Below are 22450 nucleotides of genomic sequence, written 5' to 3'. Positions count from 1 at the left end.
TCATCCATTCACACTGTTAGCTGGAGGCTGCCCAGTGTTTGTGAGGTCAGCCATAGGAGCCAGCTCTGTCTGTGCTTAAGCACGTCCGAAATTGAACAAACAGTTTGATTGTGTCTTTCTTTTAGGCAGGAAATAGAAAGATACCAGATAGTGAAATGAAATTTCTTTTCCTTGTAATAGGGAGGAGCAGCGGAGAGGGTGAGGGGGTAGAGGTGATAGGGATTGGTTGATTATTTTTGTGTTGAATTAATTATCTGATTTGTCTGCTTGTTGATCTTTTTTTCTTAATTCAGTGGGATCCCAGAATCTGTACCGATATATGCTGTTAACAGGCAATGTTCCTCGGGCTTACAAGCAGTCATCAACATAGCTGGTAAGCATGTGCTGTCTACCAGGGCTGCCGAGAGGGGGGGGGGGGGGGGGGGGGGGGACAAAGTTCCCTGTGCCCGGGCCTCCAAGGGGGGCCCAGCGCTGCAGTCCCCTCCGTCCATCACCGGGCCCCCCCTGAATTCACATCGTAGCGCCTCACCTCGACCTCGCTCTGTGTGAAAGAAGCGCAGCAGTCTGCAGATCACCTCCCTTCGGGCCTTCTCTCCCTGTGTCCCGCCCTCGTCTGACATAACTTGCGTGAGGGCGGGACACAGGAAGGGAAGGCCCGAAGTGAGGCGATCTGCAGACTGCTTCTGCTGCGCTTCCTTCACACGGAGTGAGGTCGAGGTGAGGCGCTACGATTTGAATTCAGGGGGGGCCGGCCTGGTGGTAGGTGGAGGGGGGGCGGCGACAATGACTATTTCGGGGGGGGGGGGGGGGTTGGTGGCGGGTTGGGCCCGGCCCAGTCTCCTCGGCGGCCCTGCTCTCTGCCTGTGATGGTTCTGCTGCCAGGTAGCACTGCAGACTCCTCCTCCTGCAGCTTCCCTCAGGCAAGTGGAATCTCCTCTTCAAGCGCACTTCTCAGGGCTTCAGCACCAAAGGTACCACAATGACTTTTTCTAGTGATTGTCCCGAGATCCTAATACTAGTTCAGCTTCTATTGTAGTGTAATCACACACACGCACACACACACACACTTTATCTTGAGTATTAGATTTATACAGTACTTTTGTTTCAGGTGGCATCAGAAATGGTTCTTATGACATTGGCATGGCCTGTGGGTAAGAATATTACTACGCAGACACTTGATGAATTGTTTTGCTTTTTACTGCTTTAGACAATGGCGAGATCCTCATTCTTTGCACATGTGATGGAACACTGTGATTATTATAACTCCTGGGGTATTCTGCCCAGGAATTTGTTGTGCAGAAATCAGTGCGGGAACCAGCAAGAAACAGCAGCCGCAACTGTGTGAATTGCAAGAAAGAGGCAGAAAGATGTATTAAAAAAGAGCAACATGCAGCAGTGGCATTGTCAAGTTGAACTGCGTAGGCTGAAAAAAAACAAAAAAAAAAAACAAGACCTCCACAGTAGCTGTGTAGTTGAAAGAGGACATGAGTAAAGGAACATCAGGGTGCAGCTGTTACTGTGTACAGTTTTGGGGGAAGGGGTTTCCCCCCTTCAGTTAAGGCTGTTGCTGAGGCGTGGTCACTGAGAGATGAACTGTTGTTTCTGTGTTTGAGCAGGTGGCCACACACTAAATTGATGTGTCTCACTGTAGGACTTTAGAGTGGAGCACACTGATCGAGTCTCCAGTTGTCTCCTTAACGCTGAAATATAGCTCTTCTTTCCCAAAGATCAGCCTTTGAAACAGTGGAAAAACAGTCCATAGGCCAGGGCAGGTTGGGGGAGAGAGAGTTAACTAGTGGCTGGTCAAGAGTAGGGATGGAGAATAGAGAACCAGGAGTAAGAGTTAAAAGCCTTGGGGGACAGTGTGTGGAGAAGGAGCTGGGGGTCTTGCTGGGAGGGGATGGAGGAAGAGAAAGACAGGTGGGATGAGGGCTTTCAGCTTGGGAGGGGGAGAGGGGCAGAGATAAAACTGGAGGTTTATTGAGCCTGGTGGGGGGGGGAACCCTCTGTATACGGGGGGTCTATCAAGCTGAAGGGGGGATAGAGGTGGACTGATTGAGTCAAGGGAGGGGGAAGGAAGAAGAGAACAAGGATTTATGATGAATTTCTGCACAAAAAGTAAAAACTATGCACCTTGAAGTAATTTTTTTCTATAACACATCTTAGTACACTAATGCGGTAATTATATTGTTATGGGGCCAAATAATCTGCAGAACTGTAAAATATTGTGTGTAAAATTAGTATTTTCTTTTGCCCAGAATTCTTCAGGAGTATAAAATAACTAAGCACTAGGCTGCATCATTCTAAGCCCTGTTCTGGCCTTGGAAAAGAATTTTTCAAAACATTTTTAGCAATAAAATTTCTTTTCCAAAATGATACTTGATTACGTGAAGACAGTGATACAGAACTGTTGTTGTTACTTGATTACGTGTAGACTTTGATTACATAAATGGTGTTCTGTTTGTTTACATTCAGTTTGTATTGTACTGACAACCTGTAGCTAACGTGAGATTCTGTAACTTCTACACCTATAGGATAAACGTTGCATGTGACCTTTTCTCTCCAGCTTCCTTTGATACCTGCCTTACTCATACCTCAGTCAGATGTAACTAGTGATCCTAAGGGTCAGTTCCAGAGCCTTTTGCACGTTGGGCAGTCTTCTCCTCCCTCTCCCTTTGGAGACTCCATCTTGACTTTTGCACAGCTAGGCAAGGCTACAAGCCACCTCTCCCCACCTGCAAAATCCATCACATCTTTTTACCCATTAATTCCCTTGGAGCTTGCTCTGCTACTTAGCAGTCCATTCTGACAGTACTGTTAACTAATATTACATTGAAGAAAAGTGGTATGAGGCCGGGAAAGATGCTACTAGACTACCACCAACCTGGCAGAGACTCTGTTATTTTCTAGGGCGCATTTTTTATATTCTAGATTTACTTTTTGCCTTTAATTCCAAGCTCAAGGTGAGTTACATATTTGGGTACAGTTGGTAGGTCCCTGTCTAATAGGATTTACAATGTAAGTTGTACTCAAGGCAACGGAGAGTGAAGTGCTTGCCCAAGATCACAAGGAGCGTCGGTGGGAGAGGCTGGAACTCTGACTTCCTTGGTTCTTGGTCATCAACTGCTTTAACCGCTAAGGGGCTATTCCAGTCCTCCTTCCATGGCACAGCAGTGAGAGGAAGGCAGCTGTACAGAAAGTTCCACGTGCCACCCTTAAAATCACAGAGGAGGAAACTGCACATCTCTCATCCTCCAAACTCGCTACCTGTTCTCTGATCCCATTTCCTCTTGTCTACTCAGGTCTATCTGTCCTGCTGCCACCCCTCCCATCTGTCGTGTCCTCAAGCTAACACTTTTCCACTGCTACTCTTCCTGATATTGTGATTACACCACTGGTAGAAAAACCTTCAACTTCCGACTGTTGTCCCACTCCCTCCTCCATTTTGCATCTCAGCTGCTTGAGCATACAGTTCACTGCTTCTGTATTGACCTTTTCATCTCACGCTATTCTAACAGTCCTTGCCAAAGTCTCCAGTGACCTGTTCCTTGCCAGATCCAAGGGCCTTTACTGAATCCTCATCCTTCTTGACTTATCTGCTGCTTTCAGCACTGTTGATCACCACCCACTTGATAAACTATCCCTTACATGGATTTCAGGGCTCTGTTCTGTCTTGGTTTTCTTCTTCTCTCTCCCATCATTTTAGAGTATGATCTGGTGGATCCTCTTCCACTGCTATCTCACTATCAGTCGGTGTGTCTCGGGGATCTTTTTTGCGACCACTTCTCTCTCTCCTCTCATGGTTTTCGGTATCATTTTGCAGATAAATCCCAGATCTAATGTAATCTAATACAAGATTTATTTACTAGACAAATCCCAACTAGTGGTTCAAGGCAGCTAGTTCATGTGGGGAATTACATCAGAAATAATATTGCAGAGTAATAACATTAAAACTTTTTAAAATGACAGAATTATCAAGGAAAAGCTCTTAATTTATCAAATAAAAAGTTCAGTTTACTTCGAAACTGAAGATAGTTCAGCTCAATTATAATACATTGGGGCAGATCATTCCGTGTAACGATGGCATGGTAAGAAAATACTGAATCTAGATGACGCTTATAATGCAATCCTCTTATAATAGGACATCTTAGTAAAAATTTATTGTATATCTGAGATGAAGAAAAAAATGATTTGAGACAAAAGTTAAATAGTGGTGGAGTATACTAGTGGCTAGTGCAGCAGACTTTGATCCTGTGGAACTGGGTTTGATTCCCAACTGCAGCTCCTTGTGACTCTGGGCAAGTCACTTAACTCTCCATTGCCCCAGGTACAAATAAGTACCTGTATATACTATGTAAACCCCACAGAAAGGCAGCATATCAAGTCCCAGTTCCCTTTCCCTATTTGAGATTCCAGATGGAATGTTGCTACTATTGGAGATTCTACATGGAATGTTAATGTTGCTATTCCACTAGCAACATTCCATGTAGAAGCCTGCCCTTGCAGATCAGCAATGCGGCTGCGCAGACTTCTGCTTCTGTGAGTCTGACGGACGTCAGACTCAGAAACAGAAGCCTGCGGGGCTGCAAGGGCAGGCTTCTACATGGAATGTTGCTAGTGGAGGAGTAGCCTAGTGGTTAGGGTGGTGGACTTTGGTCCTAGGGAACTGAGGAACTGATTCCCACTTCAGGCACAGGCAGCTCCTTGTGACTCTGGGCAAGTCACTTAACTCTCCATTGCCCCAGGTACAAATAAGTACCTGTATATACTATGTAAACCACTTTGAATGTAGTTGCAAAAACCACAGAAAGGCGGTATATCAAGTCCCATTCCCTTTCCCTTCCTTTAATAGATTTGGTGAAGAAGTATGTAATATATGAAAAACAATGCAAGCAATTTTAAAAATAAGTTAAAACTTTTAAAGGAAGCCAGTGAAGGTACCCTAAGTATAATATCACCAAAATTCACCCTTTCCTTTCTGAGCACACTACCAGAACTCTCATACACACTCTTATCACCTCTCACTTGCAGGCAGATGATCAAAAGCCCCGCACTGTTCCAAACAGTGCTCTAGACTAGCGCTGGAACAGCGCGGGGCTTTACCGCACCGATGATCGGAGATAATGCATGCAGATTTAAGCAGCGCAATTATCTCTGATCATGGGGTAGAAGTGCGGGCGAATTGTGCCGAGCATGCGCTCAGCACAGTCCTCCCGCACTTGTTTGACAGGTCTGGGCTGTTAAAGTCCTAAACCTGTCAAACACAGGGGCTGGAGGTCCATGGGACCACCAGGCCCTGACTACCCCTGCCCTTAGTAACGGGGGCTGGAGGTCCAGTGGACTTCCGATCCCACCCCCCCAGGTTCAGGGAGGGCCGGAGATCCGGTGGGTCTCCAGCCCCCCCCCCCCCCCCCCAAACCCCCAGAAAAAGACTCCCTGGTGGTCCGGTGGCTGCCGCCGCCGCCGGTCAACCCCCCCTTCCCTCCCTCCCTCCCAGCGAGCGACAGGGGTGGGCGGACCTCTAGCCCTCCCCAACTCCCAGAGTTGTCTGCCGCTGAATCCCTGCTAAAAATAACTCCGAACCCCCTCCCGGCCCCCTTACCTTAGTTGGAGGAGGGAGGAAGGCTGCGTCCCTCCTCCAACTAAGGTAGGGGGGCCGGGAGGGGGTTATTTTTACCAGGGATTCGGCGGCAGACAACTCTGGGAGTTGGGGTGGGCTGGAGGTCCGCCCACCCCTGTCGCTCGCTGGGAGGGAGGGGGTTGACTGGCGGCCACTGGACCACCAGGGAGTCTTTTTCTGGGGATTTGGGGGGGCTGGAGACCCACCTGATCTCCAGCCCTCCCTGAACCTTGGGGGGGCGGAGGGGGTGGGATTGTTGTTGGGGGGGGGGGGTTCTTTGCATCGTTGGGGGGAATTGGGGCCTGCCAGCATGCAAATGCATGCTGGACAGGGCTCACCATTCCTCCCCAATGATCTGCAAACCCTAACACCAGCTCGGAGCTGGCGTAGGGTTTGTCGCGGCCAGTGACCCAATCTTTGGCGCGCTGGTCGCTGATAATTGGGGATGAATGCGTTAAACCCCGTTTAGCATGCATTTGCATGCTACTTGCGGTAAGAGCCCTCGAGCGCATTATTTCCTGGTTCTCCTCTCATCTCTCACTTCGCACCTTTAGTGTACACTCCGGTGGATCCTCTTCTACTTCTATCCCCCTACCAATCGGTGTACCTCAGGGTCCTATCCTGTTCTCCATCGACACTTCTTCCCTTGGCTCTCTATCTCATGGCTTTCAATACCATCTCTATGCTGATGACTCCCAAATTTACCTCTCGGCCCCTGAAATCTCAACCCACACCCAGTCCAAGGTTTCAGCCTGCCTATCTGACATAGCTGCCTGGATGTCCCAACGTCATCTAAAACTTAACATGGCCAAAACTGAGCTTCTCATCTTTCCCCCTAAGCCTACCTCTCCTCTTCTCCCTTTCTCTATTTCTGTGGATGGCACTCTCATTCTCCCTGTCTCATCAGCTCGTAACCTTGGGGTCATCTTTGACTCCTCTCTTTCCTTCTCTGCTCATATTCAACAGATTGCCAAAATCTGTCGTTTCTTTCTCGATAACATTACCAAAATCCGCCCCTTCATCTCTGAGCACTCTACCAGAGCCCTTATCCACACTCTTATCACCTCTCGTCTTGATTATTGTAACCTGCTTCTCACTGGCCTCCCTCTTAGCCATCTCTCTCCTCGTCAATCTGTTCAAAATTCTGCTGCATGACTTATATTCTGCCAGTGTCGTTATGCTCATATTAGCCCTCTCCTCAAGTCACTTCACTGGCTTCCTATCTGTTTCCACATACAGTTCAAACTCCTCTTATTGACCTATAAGTGCATTCACTCTGCAGCTCCTCAGTACCTCTCCACTCTTATCTCTCCCTACTTTCCTCCCCGGGAACTTCATTCACTGGGTAAATACATAGTAACATAGTAGATGACGGCAGAAAAAGACCTGCACGGTCCATCCAGTCTGCCCAACAAGATAATTTCACGTGTGCTACTTTTTGTGTATACCTTACCTTGATTTGTATCTGCCATAGTCAGGGCACAGACTGTATAAGTCTGCCCAGCACTAGCCCCGCCTCCCACCACCGGCTTTGCCTCCCAATCTCGGCTAATCTTTTCTCTTATCTGCACCCTTCTCCTCCACTTCTAACTCCAGACTCCGTTCCTTTTGTCTTGCTGCACCATATGCCTGGAATAGACTTCCTGAGCCGGTACGTCAAGCTCCATCTCTGGCCATCTTCAAATCTAAGCTAAAAAGCCCACCTTTTTGATTCTGCTTTTAACTCCTAACCCTTATTCACTTGTTCAGAACCCTTATTTTATTTTATCATCCTCTCTCTTTAATATTCCCTTATCTCTTGTTTGTCCTGTTTGTCTGTCCTAATTAGATTGTAAGCTCTGTCGTGCAGGGACTGTCTCTTCATGTTCAAGTGTACAGCGCTGCGTACGTCTAGTAGTAAGTAGTAGTACCCAGCGATGTTATCGTATTTCTTAATGTGAAAGATTAATTGAGCCTCTGTATTCTGTGTATCAACTGGAGTTTTCTTAAAAATATAGAGTTTAATCCCACGAACAGCGAGTTTCAGTAGTCCAATTGGATCAAAATCAACATTTGAACCAGTAAGTCAGTGGTGCTCATGAAAATATGATCTAATTAAGGATAATTGTCTAAATCGGAAGAAGGTTTTCTTCCATAGATTAGCAACCCTGCGGTTCAAAAGTGAGAAAAGAATCCAAAATGACATCAAGGACCTTTGAATTATCATCAGTATGTAAGTTTTACCTTGAGGCAGTGTGATATTGGGCAGAATTAAAATAGATGGATTCTGAAACCAGAGAAATTTGGTCTTATTAGCATTTAGCTTAAGCACATTAGTGTTCGCCCAGCATTGAGCTTTTTCCATACAGCAGAATATTTTTTTCAAAGTATCCTCCGATTTAGCACATTCTGGAATATCATCAGCATATGAAAATTTTTCACCGGCCACCAGTGAAATTGTTCCCAGATATCTCATAAATTTAAATAACCCAGGTGATAAGGGTGAACCCTGAGGTACACCACAGGTTCAATGCCAACTTTGAGAAAATTTGCCATTTTTCCAACACAATAACACTAAGCAAGAAATTTCACCAGGAATCCAAGATTGAGAAAACAAGGCAAGCGGTCCACAAAATCCAATATGGAGAACAGAAGAGAAGCAAAGCATTAGAAAAACAGTTTTCTTTTTCACTTTTAACTCCCAGGTCTAAACAGTCACCTGACGTGGCCATGTTTTGTCAAATGACTGCCTTAGGGGAGGGTGAATACCAGCTAGTATAAAATCTCAGGCTTTGCCCAACTGCTAAAAACTGTCTCTCACCATAAACTAACCCAGGTTGGAGACACTGTTTTTATCAGTTGGGTGAGGCTTGAGATTTTATATCAGCTGGTATTCATCTGCCCCGAGGCAGCAGTTTGGCAAAACATGGCCACATCAGGCGACCTTGTTTACAGCTGGGAGTTAAAAGTATAAATAGACTGTTATACGTATGGTCCCAACACATGGTCTGCTTCTCTCCTGTTTTCCACCAGGAATCCAGGCCCAAGTCTCAGCCTTTTTGTCTGACATTGCTACCTGCATGTCCCACCACCATCTGAACATGATCAAGACTGAGCCTCTCCTCTTCCCCCATTCTCTATTTCTGTGTTAGCTTTGGGTGAAGGGAAAACCAAGCAGAGCATGCCTTTGTATTGGTCCATGGTGCGACCGCACCTCGAATATTGTGTTTAATTCTGGTTGCCACATCTCAAAAAAGATATACAGAATTAGAAAAGGTACAGAGAAGGGTGACGAAAATGATAAAGGGGATGGGGCGACTTCCCTATGAGGAAAGGCTAAAGCGTCTAGGGGTCTTCAGCTTGGAGAAAAGATGGCTGAGGGGAGATATGATAGAGGTCTATAAAATAATGAGTGGAGTAGAATGGGTAGATGTGAATCCTTTGTTTACTCTTTCCAAAAAATACTAGGACTAGGGGGCATGCGATGAAGCTACAAAGCGGTAAATTTAATATGAATCGGAGAAACCTTTTTCTTCACTCAACGTGTAATTAAATTCTGGAATTTGTTGCCAGAGAACGTGGTAAAAGTGGTTAGCTTAGCAGGGTTAAAAAAAAAAAAAAAAGGTTTGGATGGCTTCCTAAAGGAAAAGTCCATAGACCAGTATTAAATTGACTTGGGGCTAAGCAGCATAAAATGTATTGAACTGTTTGGGGATCTTGCCAGGTATTTGTAACCTGGATTGGCCACTGTTGGAAACAGAATGCTGGGCTTGATGGACCTTTGGTCTGTCCCAGCGTGGAAATACTTACGTACTTATCCGTGTTTAATTTGTGTGTGCGCCTGTAGTTTGTAGTGGGGAGCTATAGTAAGCAAACTAAAGGGACCTTGTCACAGATTCTCATATGATTTTGAATTTTGCTGTACTTCTGTTGGAGTCTGGATTTCAGATGTTGAATTAGTGAGAGACTGCTCACAGGGCAGAATTGTAAGCCTAAAATTTTGCTTTCTGTGTTTGAGATTTGCAAGCAAACATGATGAATAGTAAGAGCTGTTGCCTGCCTAGTGGAAGCATTTATATAGATGGCTGAGATGCTTAAAAAGAGGGGGGTGAAATAATACTGAACAGGGTTTTTGATCTGTGGTGTGCCTAAAAAGATGTAGCAGATGACAACTAACCAATGAATTCCAAGTTGTAATGCATCCGGAAGCTGCGTCCTGCCAGGACATGCAGTACCTCTTGTGTTTTTAAATTTGCTGCACTGCCTAATTGCTTTTTGGTAGCATTGAGACAGTTCATGCCTCCCCTTTCCTGAAGAGGCTGTCATAGATGCAGGGCTTTGTGTGCCATAAAGAGTACAGGACTGCACTGAAGGTTGAACCCTGGGCTCTCCCGTAAGGCATCACGTTAAACAGGCACACGGCCGTAAAAAGTTAAGTGCAGATTCTCTTGTCTTGTCAGAGAGAAGCACAGCAGTTTAGCAGGAGCTGTGACCCAGCTGAATTGTGTAATAATGTGATGATGCAAGTTGTGTAAGACTTTCTAATTGAAGTGAAAAGGTCCTGGACTTTGGAAGGGTTTGTGTATTAACATTTTGTTAAATCTTTGCTGTTTTCTGTTTGTGTCAAAGTTTGTCCTCCCTGTAAAAGACACTTGCAGTACAAGTACATAAGTAATGCGACACTGGGAAAAGACCAAGGGTCCATTGAGGTTAGCATCCTGTCCACGACAGCGGCCAATCCAGGCCAAGGGCACCTGGCAAGCTTCCCAAACGTACAAACATTCTATACATGTTATTCCTGGAATTGTGGATTTTTCCCCAAGTCCATTTAGTAGTAGTTTATGGACTTGTCCTTTTAGGAAACTGTCTAACCCCTTTTTAAACTCTGCCAAGCTAACCGCCTTCACCACGTTCTCCGGCAACAAATTCCAGAGTTTAATTACTTGTTGGGTGAAGAAATATTTTCTCCGATTTTGTTTTAAATTTACTACACTGTAGTTTCATTGCATGCCCCCTAGTCCTAGTATTTGTGGAAAGCGTGAACAGACGCTTCACATCCACCTGTTCCACTCCACTCATTATTTTATATACCTCTATCATGTCTCCCCTCAGCTGTCTCTTCTCCAAGCTGAAAAGCCCTAGCCTCCTTAGTCTTTCTTCATAGGGAGGAAGTCCCATCCCTGCTATCATTTTAGTCGCCCTTCGCTGCACCTTTTCCATACTCAAGGTGCGGTCGCACCATGGAGCGATACAACGGCATTATAATATCCTCACACCTGTTTTCCATACCTTTCCTAATAGTACTCAACATTCTATTCACTTTCCTAGCCGCAGCAGCACACTGAGCAGAAGGTTTCAGTGTATTATCAACGTCAACACCCAGATCCCTTTCTTGGTCCGTAACTCTTAACATGGAACCTTGCATGATGTAGCTATAATTCGGGTTCTTTTTTCCCACATGCATCACCTTGCACTTGCTCACATTAAACATCTGCCATTTAGCCGCCCAGTCTCCCAGTCTCGTAAGGTCCTCTTGTAATTTTTCACAATCCTGTCGCGAGTTAACGACTTTGAATAACTTTGTGTCATCAGCAAATTTAATTACCTCGCTAGTTACTCCCATCTCTAAATCATTTATAAATATATTAAAAAGCAGCGGTCCTAGCACAGACCCCTGAGGAACCCCACTAACTACCCTTCTCCATTGTGAATACTGCCCATTTAACCCCACTCTCTGTTTCCTATCCTTCAATCAGTTTTTAATCCACAATAGGACATTTCCTCCTATCCCTTGACCCTCCAATTTCCTCTGTACCCTTTCATAAGGTACCTTGTCAAACGCCTTTTGAAAATCCAGATACACAATATCAACCAGCTCCCCTTTGTCCACATGTTTGTTTACTCCTTCAAAGAATTGAAGTAAATTGGTCAGGCAAGATTTCCCCACACAAAAGCTGTGCTGACTTGGTCTCAGTAATCCATGTCCTCGAATGTGCTCTGTAATTTTGTTTTTAATAATAGCCTCTACCATTTTCCCTGGCACCGACGTCAGACTCACCGGTCTATAATTTCCCGGATCTCCCCTGGAACCTTTTAAAAAAATTGACGTTGCATTGGCCACCCTCCAATCTTCCGGTACCACGCTCGATTTTAAGGATAAATTGCATATCACTAGCAGTAGATCCGCAAGCTTATTTTTCAGTTCTATCAGTACTCTGGGATGAATACCATCCGGTCCAGGAGATTTGCTACTCGTCAGTTTGCTGAACTGCCCCATTACGTCCTCCAGGTTTACTGTGAAATCAGTAAGTTTCTCCGACTCGTCCACTTGAAATACCATTTCCGACACCGGTATCCCACCCAAATCTTCCTTAGTGAAGCCCGAAGCAAAGAATTCATTCAATCTCTCCGCTACGCCTTTATCTTCCTCGATCGCCCCTTTTACCCCCCCTGTCATCCAGCAGCCCAACCGATTTCTTTTGCTGGCTTCCTGCTTTTAATATACTTAAAAAAAATTTTTGCTATGTTTTTTTGCCTCTAATGCTATCTTTTTTTCGTAATTCCTCTTGGCCTTCTTTATCTGCGCCTTGCATTTGCTTTGACACTTCTTATGCTGCTGCTGTTTGTTATTTTCAGACGGTTCCTTCTTCCATTTTCTGAAGGCGTTTCTTTTAGCCCTATCTGATGCAGATTTTATTTGTATCCATTCCCTTCCTCTTCCGCTGGTTGCCTTTCTGGGTAATATTTTTTTACCAGACTCTTTAGCTAATATGGAATACTGCATGTAAGAATAAGAGGTGCTATCGAACTAGGGTTTTGCAGTGCAGAACTAGTTGGGAGCCTCTTAGGTTCATTCTTTCAGACTTCAGTTCATCAGTGACTAGCAGTGCGTTAGTGATTTTAAAAGAAAATTATTAGCCTGGTCACTGGGCGTTGAGGAGCGGTAGGTAGGACATGAAGTGGAATACGCCAGTGTGTCCTGCAACAATTTCTTTCTCACGTTTTGCTTTCCAGTAACACACCATATCAAAGCCAGCAGAATTTTAGGAATATAATCTTTGTTTATATTGGCAAAATAATGCTATTCAGGTAGTTATACAGTTGTCAATCTCTTGTAACCACTCGCCTCCACCTACCCTCCTTTCTTCCTTCCCGTCCACATTAATTGATTTGATTTGCTTACTTTATTTATTTTTTGTCTATTAGATTGTAAGCTCTTTGAGCAGGGACTGTCTTTCTTCTATGTTTGTGCAGCGCTGCGTATGCCTTGTAGCGCTATAGAAATGCTAAATAGTAGTAGTAGTAGTAGTAATAAAGAAGACAAAGAGAATTTGAAAAAAGCTTCCTGTACTGGTTTGCTCCTTCTGTGTACAGGAAGTCTCTCTTTAGATTGAGCTTTAATCTTGTGTGGTGTGGTGGAAGGTAATAAAAAAAACTTCCTTGCATGAAACAATGAAGAAAGAATGATTGCATAATACCCAGGGTGCCCTGGTAGAAGTGATGCCAACAGTTCCCTGGCTTTGCTTTGTCCCGGTGGCTAAGAAAGCAAATAGAATGTTAGATATTATTAGGAAAGGAATGGAAAACAAAAATGAGGACATTATAATGCCTTTATCGCTTCATGGTGCAACCGCACCTCGAATACTGTGTGCATTTCTGGTCACCGCATCTCAAAAAGGATATAGTGGAATTAAAAAAGGTACAGAGAAGGGCGACGAAAATGATAGAGGATGGGACGACTTCCCTATAAGGAAAGGCTAAAGCAGCTAGGACTCTTCAGCTTGGAGAAGAGACATCTGAGGGGAGAGATAGGTCTATAAAATAATGAGTGGAGTGGAATGGGTAGATGTGAATCGCTTGTTTTACTCTTTCCAAAAATACTAGGACAAGGGGGCATGCAGTGAAGCTACAAAGTAGTAAATGTAAAACAAATAGAAAATATTTTTTCACTCAATATGCAATTAAACTCCGGAATTTGTTGCCAGAGAATGTGGTGAAAGCAGCTTAGCGGGGTTTAAAAAATGTTTGGATAGCTTCCTAAAAGAAAAGTCCATAAGCTGTTATTAAGATGGACTTGGGGAAAATCCACTTCTTATTTCTAGGATAAGCAGCGTAAAATATATTCTGTTTTGGGATCTTGCCAGGTACTTGTAACATGGACTGGCCACTGTTGGAAACAGGGTACTGTGCTTGTTGGACCTTTGGTCTGTCCCAGTATGACAATTCTTATGTTCTTATGTTTAATTGTTGGTGGTAGGGAAGGAACATGGGCAAAACTGAAAATGCAGCTTTATTAGTGATCTAGCTAAAGTGGGATATCTCTCTAGAGCGCAAAATAACTTGCAGAATTGGTAGGTTTGCCTCAAATCTTCTAAACGGAAAATCTTTTAATTTGATTTTATGATGGTATTGCGTTTTGCCTTTCATCATGCATATGATACCAGTCTCAATAGATGGCAGTTCTGCTTGTAAAGTCTGAAACTTTTCCTTAACAGTAGTTGTGAGTGTAGGACACTTGGTGGGTCTCTGGAATCTGTTTGTAGGCAAGTTGTTACAGTTACAGAGAATGTTTGAAGCTATTTGAGCTCTTACAAATTTAACATCTACTTTCCTTGCAGGGTGGAATCCATGACCCTGAGAGGCCAAGGAAATCCTGGTGATGTTAGTTCTCGTGCAGCAGATACCAAAAACGCCAGGGACTCTTTCATTCCAATGGGGTAAGTGATAGCTAGGATTTTGGTTGTGTTTCACAAAACTCCACATCATGGAGTTGAACATCTGTGATTCTATTTTAGAAGTAGAGATGATGCAACTGTAGGGACTATTAGGTGCTAAAATCAGATGCTCACTTCTCTAATCTTAGCTAGCATGGCAGCAATGGATGGGCAACAAGGTTTTGAGGTGCCCGGGAATGTGCGCACTCATCAGGCCATCATTGCTTATGTCCAGAGAGCTGAGAGAAGCTGGGGAAGGTGGAAAGAGTGGCAAAGACTATCTAAAGATGGTAAAGCAGTGAGAAGCGAGTTTGAACTGAGGCATGTAAGGTGACTGCCTAGAGGGTGACGGGTAAAAGACAAAAGCTGTTAGGAGCATAAATAGTAGTGACGCAGATATCGCTCCATTTGGTGAAGACAGGGATTACATGGAGCTAGCAAAACTGAAGGTGGACAAAACAGTGAGGCCAGATAAGATACATCCTTGGATATTTAAGGGAGCTCACTGAGGTTCTGGCTTTTCCACCGTTGGTTTCATTTAATCAGTCTTAAAAGTGGTTCCAACAGACTGGAGATGCCATCCCTCATAAAAGTGGGCATAGTAAGGATGTTAAGTACAGACCAGTTAATTTGTTTTGATACTGGTAAATTAAGATATATTAAAAGAGAGGATTACAGTATTCTTTTTTCACATTCATTTTTTGTTTTTTCCAACTTACTGCAAATTTGAACGGCTATTAATTCTCCAACATAAATCTCCAGTCTCGATGTACAGTACCAGTGTAGAGGTCAACCGCCAAAGTGGAGGATCAAGATTCACTATGGATGAAATGGGTCAAGAGGAGAAGTAGCGTGATCAACGGGACTCTTATGGTACAGGGAGACAGAAGATGTAAATGTACATTTTATTCTGTAATTTAATGGTGTAAAAATGATGACACGGCACTGTTTTGGCCAAAGTGCCTGTCTCAGGAGTTTAAATATAATAGAGACCAAATGTAGCAAATGATGTTTCATAGGAGTGCAAAAAATGGATGACGTCTTTAAAAGACTATCTGTCATGATAACACCGGAGCTATGTTCTGCTCGGGTTCTAATAGATAGTCTGTTCTGAAACACCAAAGGAGAGTACTGTTGTTACAGCAGTGCAGATTGTTAAAGACGGAACTCCAAAAGACAGCCGGCCTGGTTAAAAAGTGAGGTGAAGGACGCTATTAGGGCTAAAAGAAACGCCTTCAGGAAATGGAAGAAGGAACCGTCTGAAAATAACAAGAAGCAGCATAAGGAGTGTCAAAGCAAATGCAAGGCGCAGATAAAGAAGACCAAGAGAGATTACGAAAAAAAGATAGCATTAGAGGCAAAAAAAACATAGTAAATTTTTTTTCGGTATATTAAAAGCAGGAAGCCGGCAAAAGAATCGGTTGGGCCGCTGGATGACCGAGGGGTAAAAGGGGCAATCAAGGAAGACAAAGACGTAGCGGAGAGATTGAATGAATTCTTTGCTTCGGTCTTCACCGAGGAAGATTTGGGTGGGATACCAGTGTCGGAAATGGTATTTCAAGCGGACGAGTCGGAGAAACTTACTGACTTCACGGTAAACCTGGAGGACGTAATGGGGCAGTTCAGCAAACTGAAGAGTAGCAAATCTCCTGGACCGGATGGTATTCATCCTAGAGTACTGATAGAACTGAAAAATGAGCTTGCGGAGCTACTGCTAGTGATATGCAACTTATCCTTAAAATCGAGCGTGGTACCGGAAGATTGGAGGGTGGCCAATGTTAACGCCCATTTTTAAAAAAGGCTCCAGGGGAGATCCGGGAAATTATAGACCGGTGAGTCTGACGTCGGTGCTGGGGAAAATGGTAGAGGCTATTAAAAACAAAATTACAGAGCACATCCGAGGACATGGATTACTGAGACCGAGTCAGCACGGCTTTTGTGTGGGGAAATCTTGCCTGACCAATTTACTTCAATTCTTTGAAGGAATAAACAAACATGTGGACAAAGGAGAGCAGGTTGATATTGTGTATCTGGATTTTCAAAAGGCGTTTGACAAGGTACCTCATGAAAGGTTACAGAGGAAATTGGAGGGTCATGGGATAGGAGGAAATGTCCTATTGTGGATTAAAAACTGGTTGAAGGATAGGAAACAGAGAATGGGGTTAAATGGGCAGTATTCACAATGGAGAAGGGTAGTTAGTGGGGTTCCTCAGGGGTCTGTGCTAGGACCGCTGCTTTTTAATATATTTATAAATGATTTAGAGATGGGTGTAACTAGCGAGGTAATTAAATTTGCTGATGAGACAGTTATTCAAAGTCGTTAACTCGCGACAGGATTGTGACAAATTACAAGAGGGCCTTACGAGACTGGGCGGCTAAATGGCAGATGACGTTTAATGTGAGCAAGTGCAAGGTGATGCATGTGGGAAAAAAGAACCCGAATTATAGCTACATCATGCAAGGTTCCACGTTAGGAGTTACGGACCAAGAAAGGGATCTGGGTGTCGTCGTCGATAACACACAGAAACCTTCTGCTCAGTGTGCTGCTGCGGCTAGGAAAGTGAATAGAATGTTGGGTATTATTAGGAAAGGTATGGAAAACAGGTGTGAGGATGTTATAATGCCGTTGTATCGCTCCATGGTGCGACCGCACCTTGAGTATTGTGTTCAATTCTGGTCGCAGCATCTCAAGAAAGATATAGTAGAATTGGAAAAGGTGCAGCGAAGGGCGACTAAAATGATAGCAGGGATGGGACGACTTCCCTATGAAGAGACTAAGGAGGCTAGGGCTATTCAGCTTGGAGAAGAGACGGCTGAGGGGAGACATGATAGAGGTATATAAAATAATGAGTGGAGTGGAACAGGTGGATGTGAAGCGTCTGTACACGCTTTCCAAAAATACTAGGACTAGGGGGCATGCGATTAAACTACAGTGTAGTAAATTTAAAACACATCGGAGAAAATGTTTCTTCACCCAACGTGTAATTAAACTCTGGAATTCATTGCTGGAAAATGTGGTGAAGGCGGTTAGCTTAGCAGAGTTTAAAAAGGGGTTTGACTGTTTCCTAAAGGACAAGTCCATAAACCGCTACTTAACGGACTTGGAAAAATCCAAAATCCCAGGAATAACATGTATAGAATGTTTGTACGTTTGGGAAGCTTGCCAGGTGCCCTTGGCCTGGATTGGCCGCTGTCGTGGACAAGATGCTGGGCTCGATGGACCCTTGGTCTTTTCCCAGTATGGCATTACTTATGTACTTACGAATGTGGGGTTGGCCTATTTGTCGGATGCTATTTAGGACATGTTATGGCCCACAGTATGTCTTTGGCTGTCACAGCATGTTGGCAACTCAGGTTATGGCATTGGGCAGCGAATGCAGCATCAGTCACATCTAGTTAAACTGCCCTTTTAGGGCAAGTGGCTATTTGAAGAAGATCTCAGTAACTTGAGTGGATGAACTGTGGGGAAAGTAACCCACAGCGGTTGCCGAAGGATAAGCCAAAAGTCTCTGGTAATCTATCTTAAAGAGGATCTCTACTTTTGAGATAGCAAGCAGTACCGGCCTGGTCATCAGCAATATGATCAGAAGTCCAACTTTCATGTACACCAATCTTTCTTTGGTGTGGACAGGAAGTCTTCCTCTCAGCTAGAGTGCCCATTGCCTCCAGAGCTTCGCAGTGATACGAGGCTGGTCCATTCTTTCTTCCTCTGGTGGGAGGATGCCTTTAGGAGTTTCAGGAGGAGTGGGTCTAAAATCACATCAGACCAGTGGGTTCTGGACCTTCTTATAGAAGGTTACAAATTGGAGCGCTCTCGCTTTGTTGCTTGTAGTCTCCTTGTCGAAGGGGAACCAAGGCGATTGACCTTCAAGCCACCATAGATTCCTTGCTGGCGCTGTGAGCCATTGTTCCAGTTTCCCAGGCCAAACAGGTACAAGGCAGATAATCCATCTACTTCATTTTCTGAAAGAAAGAAGACACCTTTTATCTAGGCTTAAATCTCAATGGTCTAAACTGCTGAGTAGCTCATTTTCATATGGAGACACTGAGCATTCATATTCTCAGTTCAAGCAGGAGAATTTCTCACTGCCCTTGATCTCAGGGAGGGTGTACTTGCATATACCGATATGGCCATCTCATCAGAGGTTTCTACATTTTGTGGTGGTGGTCCATCACTTCCAGTTCAGGGCTTTGCCCTTCAATCTCACCATGGCTCCAAGAACGTTTACCAAGGTTGTTTGTGGTGGCGTTCTTCCTTTGGCACCAGGGAATCAGAATTCACCTGTGTCTTGACAAGTGGCTCATTCGTGAGTCATTCTATTTGAACAGTGTGGTGGCGACAAAGTTGCCAGTCTTCAGCAGTCATTTGGTTGGGTGATCAATTTTGAGAAGAGCAGACTAACTCCATCACAGATGCCGGAGTATCTTAGGCGTTCTATTTGACACAGCACAGGAGATCTTCCTCGCGGACCACAGGAGGTCGAAGCTGGTTCAACAGATTTCTCTTCTCAATGAATGCTGGCCCAGGGTCTGGGGCTACATCCAGGTTCTGGGGTCAGCCGCTGGTCTCCAGTGTCACAGAAATATGACCGTCATCTTCCTTGGGTAATGGTTCCCAGACAGTTACACAGTGGTGGTTATCGCCCAGGAACTTGACTGTCAGAGCTCCCTTTCCAATAACACAATGGGATGTGTTGACAATGGACACAAGCAAGTTGGGTTGGGGAGATCATTACAAATTCCATCTGGCACAGGGCATCAAAATGCAACAGGAGTCTCCATGGTCAATAAATTGCTTGGAGCTTAGGGTAGTGTGGAATGCTTTATGCAACTTTGCTTCCTTTCTGGTGGGGGCCCCATTCTGAGTTTTCTCCAGCAATGTGATGGAGGTGGCTTATATCAACAAGCAAGGCAGGACCCGAAGTCATTTTATGGCGGTAGAGGCGGCCTTCCTCATGAGTTGTGTGGAGAAAACTCTTCTTGGTGACAGCTCACATCGCAGGGTCCTTGAACATGGAGACATTCTTTCTTAACAAGCAATCCTTGGACCTGGGAGAATGGGAACTATCCAGCCAGGGGCTTCTGCTGATAGTGGACCGATGGAGTTCTCTACTTCTGGACTTGATGGTGACCAAACAAGTGCCCAAGTTCTTCAGCCGGACTTGATGGTGACCAAACAGAATGCCAACGTGTCCAAGTTCTTTAGCTGTTGGAAAGAACTGGGCTCAGTGGCGTTGATGCCCTACTGCAGTTCTGGCTGGAGACACACCTACTGTACATCTGCCTTCCTTGCCCCATGGTAGGCTGCATGTTGAAAAGGATTGCTTTGCTCCATGGTGTGAAAATTCTTGTAGCTCCAGTTTGGCCACAAAGGCCTTGGTACGTGGACCTGATTTGACTTATGGATGGGGTCCTCTCTGTCTTCTGATGGAACACAGCCTACTTGAAGCAAGGCCCGGTGCTCATGGAGGATCCGTGCCCCTTTGGTCTTATGGCTTGGCCGCTGAAAGGGCTCAGTTGAGACCAAAGGTTGTTATGATTGTCGTTGCTACCTTGCTTCAGGCTCAGAAATGCTCTATATTGATGGCATATGCAAGGGTGTGGAGGATGTTCAAAGGCTGGTGCTCTGAGTGTGGACTTTCTCCCTTCTCTGATCAGATCACGCACATCCTAGCGTTTCTCCAGGCAGGTCTTCAGAAAGGATTGGTGTTGGGTTCTCTAGAAGTTAGGTTGCAGCTTTGGCCTTTTCTATTGACCAACTACAGAAGAGATCTTTTGCGACCATTGTTCAATTCTTGCAGAGAGCAAGCCACTTGTGGCCTCTCTTTCATACTCTGTGTCCAGAGTAGAACCTTAATTTAGTCCTTTGGGCTCTTCAGAAGCTTACCTTTGAGCCACTCCGGAAGGCCACTTTGAAAGATTTTACACTAAAGACAGCATTCTTAACATAAGAATAGTCATACTGGGTCAGACCAGTGGTCCATCTAGCCCAGTATCCTGCTTCCAATATTGTCCAATCCAGGTCACAAGTACCTGGCAGAAAACCAATTTAGCAGTATTCTATGCTACCAATCCCGGGGCAAGCAGTGGCTTCACCCATGTCCATCTCAATATCAGACTATGGACTTTTCCTTCAGGAATTTGTCCAACCCTTTTTTAAATCCAGATACGCTAATTACTTTTACCACATCCTCAGGCAATGATTTCCAGAGCTTAATTATTCTTTGAAAAAATATTTCCTCCTGGTTGTTTTGAAAGTATTTCCATGTAATTTCATTGAGTGTCCCCTAGTCTTTGTATTTTTTGAAGAGTGAAAAATCAATGGACTTACCCGTTGTGCACCACTTGGGATTTTGTAGACATCAATCATATCCCCTCTCAGCCATCTCTTTTTTCCAAGCTGAAGAGCCCTAACCTCTTTAGCCTTTCCTGTATGGGAGGAGTTCATCCCCTTTATCATTTTGGTCGCTGTTTTCTGAACCTTTTTGTAATTCCACTAAATCTTTTTTTTGAGATACAGTGACCAGAATTGAACAAATACTCAAGGTGAGTATTGGGCACCATAGAACAATACGGAGGTATTATAATATTCTTGGTCTTATTTTACATCCTGTTTGCTTTTTTTGGCTGCCGCCACCACCCCGCCGTTCATGGTGGCTGTTGTCAGCACATAGGATTTTGGAGTTTCAGTGTCTCTGTGGGATCTCTCTCTCTCTCTCTTTTTTTTTAAATCTTTTTTTTCTGAGGTGGGGGTATCCCTGCATAACGGTTCCTTCCAAAAAGTGGTATCAGCATTTCATCTCAGCCAGTCTGTGGAGCTTCTGTGCTTTCACATAGAGGACAAAGAGGCTCAATATTCCTTGAAGGTTCTTGATGTACGTAGAGTCCTCATTAGGTATCTGGAAATCATGAATGAGTTTTGTAAATTAGACTGTACTTTTTGGAAAACAGAGGCTTTGCCTCGTTGCTTTCAAGCCCACAGTTGCTAGATGGCTAAAAGACACTATCCCATTGGCTTATTTGCTTGTGGAGAAGCAGGCTCCTCAGGCCTTGTGGGCCCATTCTACGAGGTGTACAGAGATATCCTGGGCAGAGACTACCTTACTGTCTCCAGCAGATGTTTGCAAGGCGGCAACATGGTGAACGCTGTATGCCTTTGCCAAGTACTTCAGGGGAGATGTTGCAGCACGCTCTGAAGTCAGTTTTGGGGCTTCGGTCCTCAGGGTGGTAGTGTCAGGATCCCATTCAACTGTAGGGATTGCTTTTGACCATCCCACAGGTTCTGAAATAGTGGGAGCTACATAATGGAAGGAGAAATTAGGTCTTATATGATGATGATTTTTTTTCCCCATTATTCCTTCCCACTATCCCACTAACTGTCACCTTGCATGGTGCTTCCTGCATATCTCTTGTTTACTATATATTGTCCAGAGGTAATAGAGATCCACACGTTTTCTCGTCTGCTTAGTGTTAGGTTAGCGAGTTGTTTAAGGTTGTTGTGTTTACTCTGAGTTTGTCCTTACTGCTTGTCTATGTAAATACTGAGAATCTGGCCTGTATATTAAGATATAGATTTCTCAGCTAAGTTTTCAGTTAAGATTTCAGTTGTCTATCTCCACCTGCTGGTTGATGGACACAACTATCCCACAGGTTCTGGAATAGTGGGAAGGACCAAGGGAAAGAAAATTATCAGGTAAGACCTAATTTCTCCTTATAAGCTATTGGTTGGGTAAGGATACCCTTGGGGGGGGGGGGGGGGGTTAATTTTTTTTCTTTACCCTATGAGGTGAGTTTCTTTAGAAGAAAGTGGCAAAACAAGCTGGAAGCACACCAGAAAGATGTTGCTATAAGTTTGTACTTCTCCTGGGGAGTAGGGATATTTACAGTCACATCTGATGTTAGTCTGACAAAATTATTATTCTTACTCTGCCAGCTCAGTATTCATTTCCTGTACATACAGGTAATCAATAGAAATCAAACAAAATAAAACATGGAAAAGAAAATAAGATGATACCTTTTTTATTGGACATAACTTATCATCTTATTTTCTTTTCCATATTTTATTTTGTTTGATTTCTATTGATTACCTTTAAAAGTGGACTAACACGGCTACCACACCACTGTACATACAGAAAAT

General features: G+C 44.3%; 1 protein-coding gene across 2 annotated transcripts in view; it reads left to right on the top strand.

Annotated features, from left to right (window-relative positions):
* ACAA1 (acetyl-CoA acyltransferase 1) overlaps positions 1–22450 on the top strand; it is a 55159-nt gene that overhangs the window by 9952 nt on the left and 22757 nt on the right. For both annotated transcript variants that reach the window (XM_030197944.1, XM_030197951.1), the window contains 3 exons: positions 294–373; positions 1109–1151; positions 14218–14316. In XM_030197944.1, coding sequence (XP_030053804.1) covers positions 294–373; positions 1109–1151; positions 14218–14316 — 222 coding nt within the window. The remainder of the gene's footprint in view (positions 1–293; positions 374–1108; positions 1152–14217; positions 14317–22450) is intronic.

This window comes from Microcaecilia unicolor, chromosome 1, assembly GCF_901765095.1.
Source record: "Microcaecilia unicolor chromosome 1, aMicUni1.1, whole genome shotgun sequence".
NCBI classification, from domain to species: domain Eukaryota; kingdom Metazoa; phylum Chordata; class Amphibia; order Gymnophiona; family Siphonopidae; genus Microcaecilia; species Microcaecilia unicolor.
The sequence above is the reverse complement of the archived record's forward strand: the minus strand, read 5'-3'. Positions and strand labels throughout refer to the sequence as shown.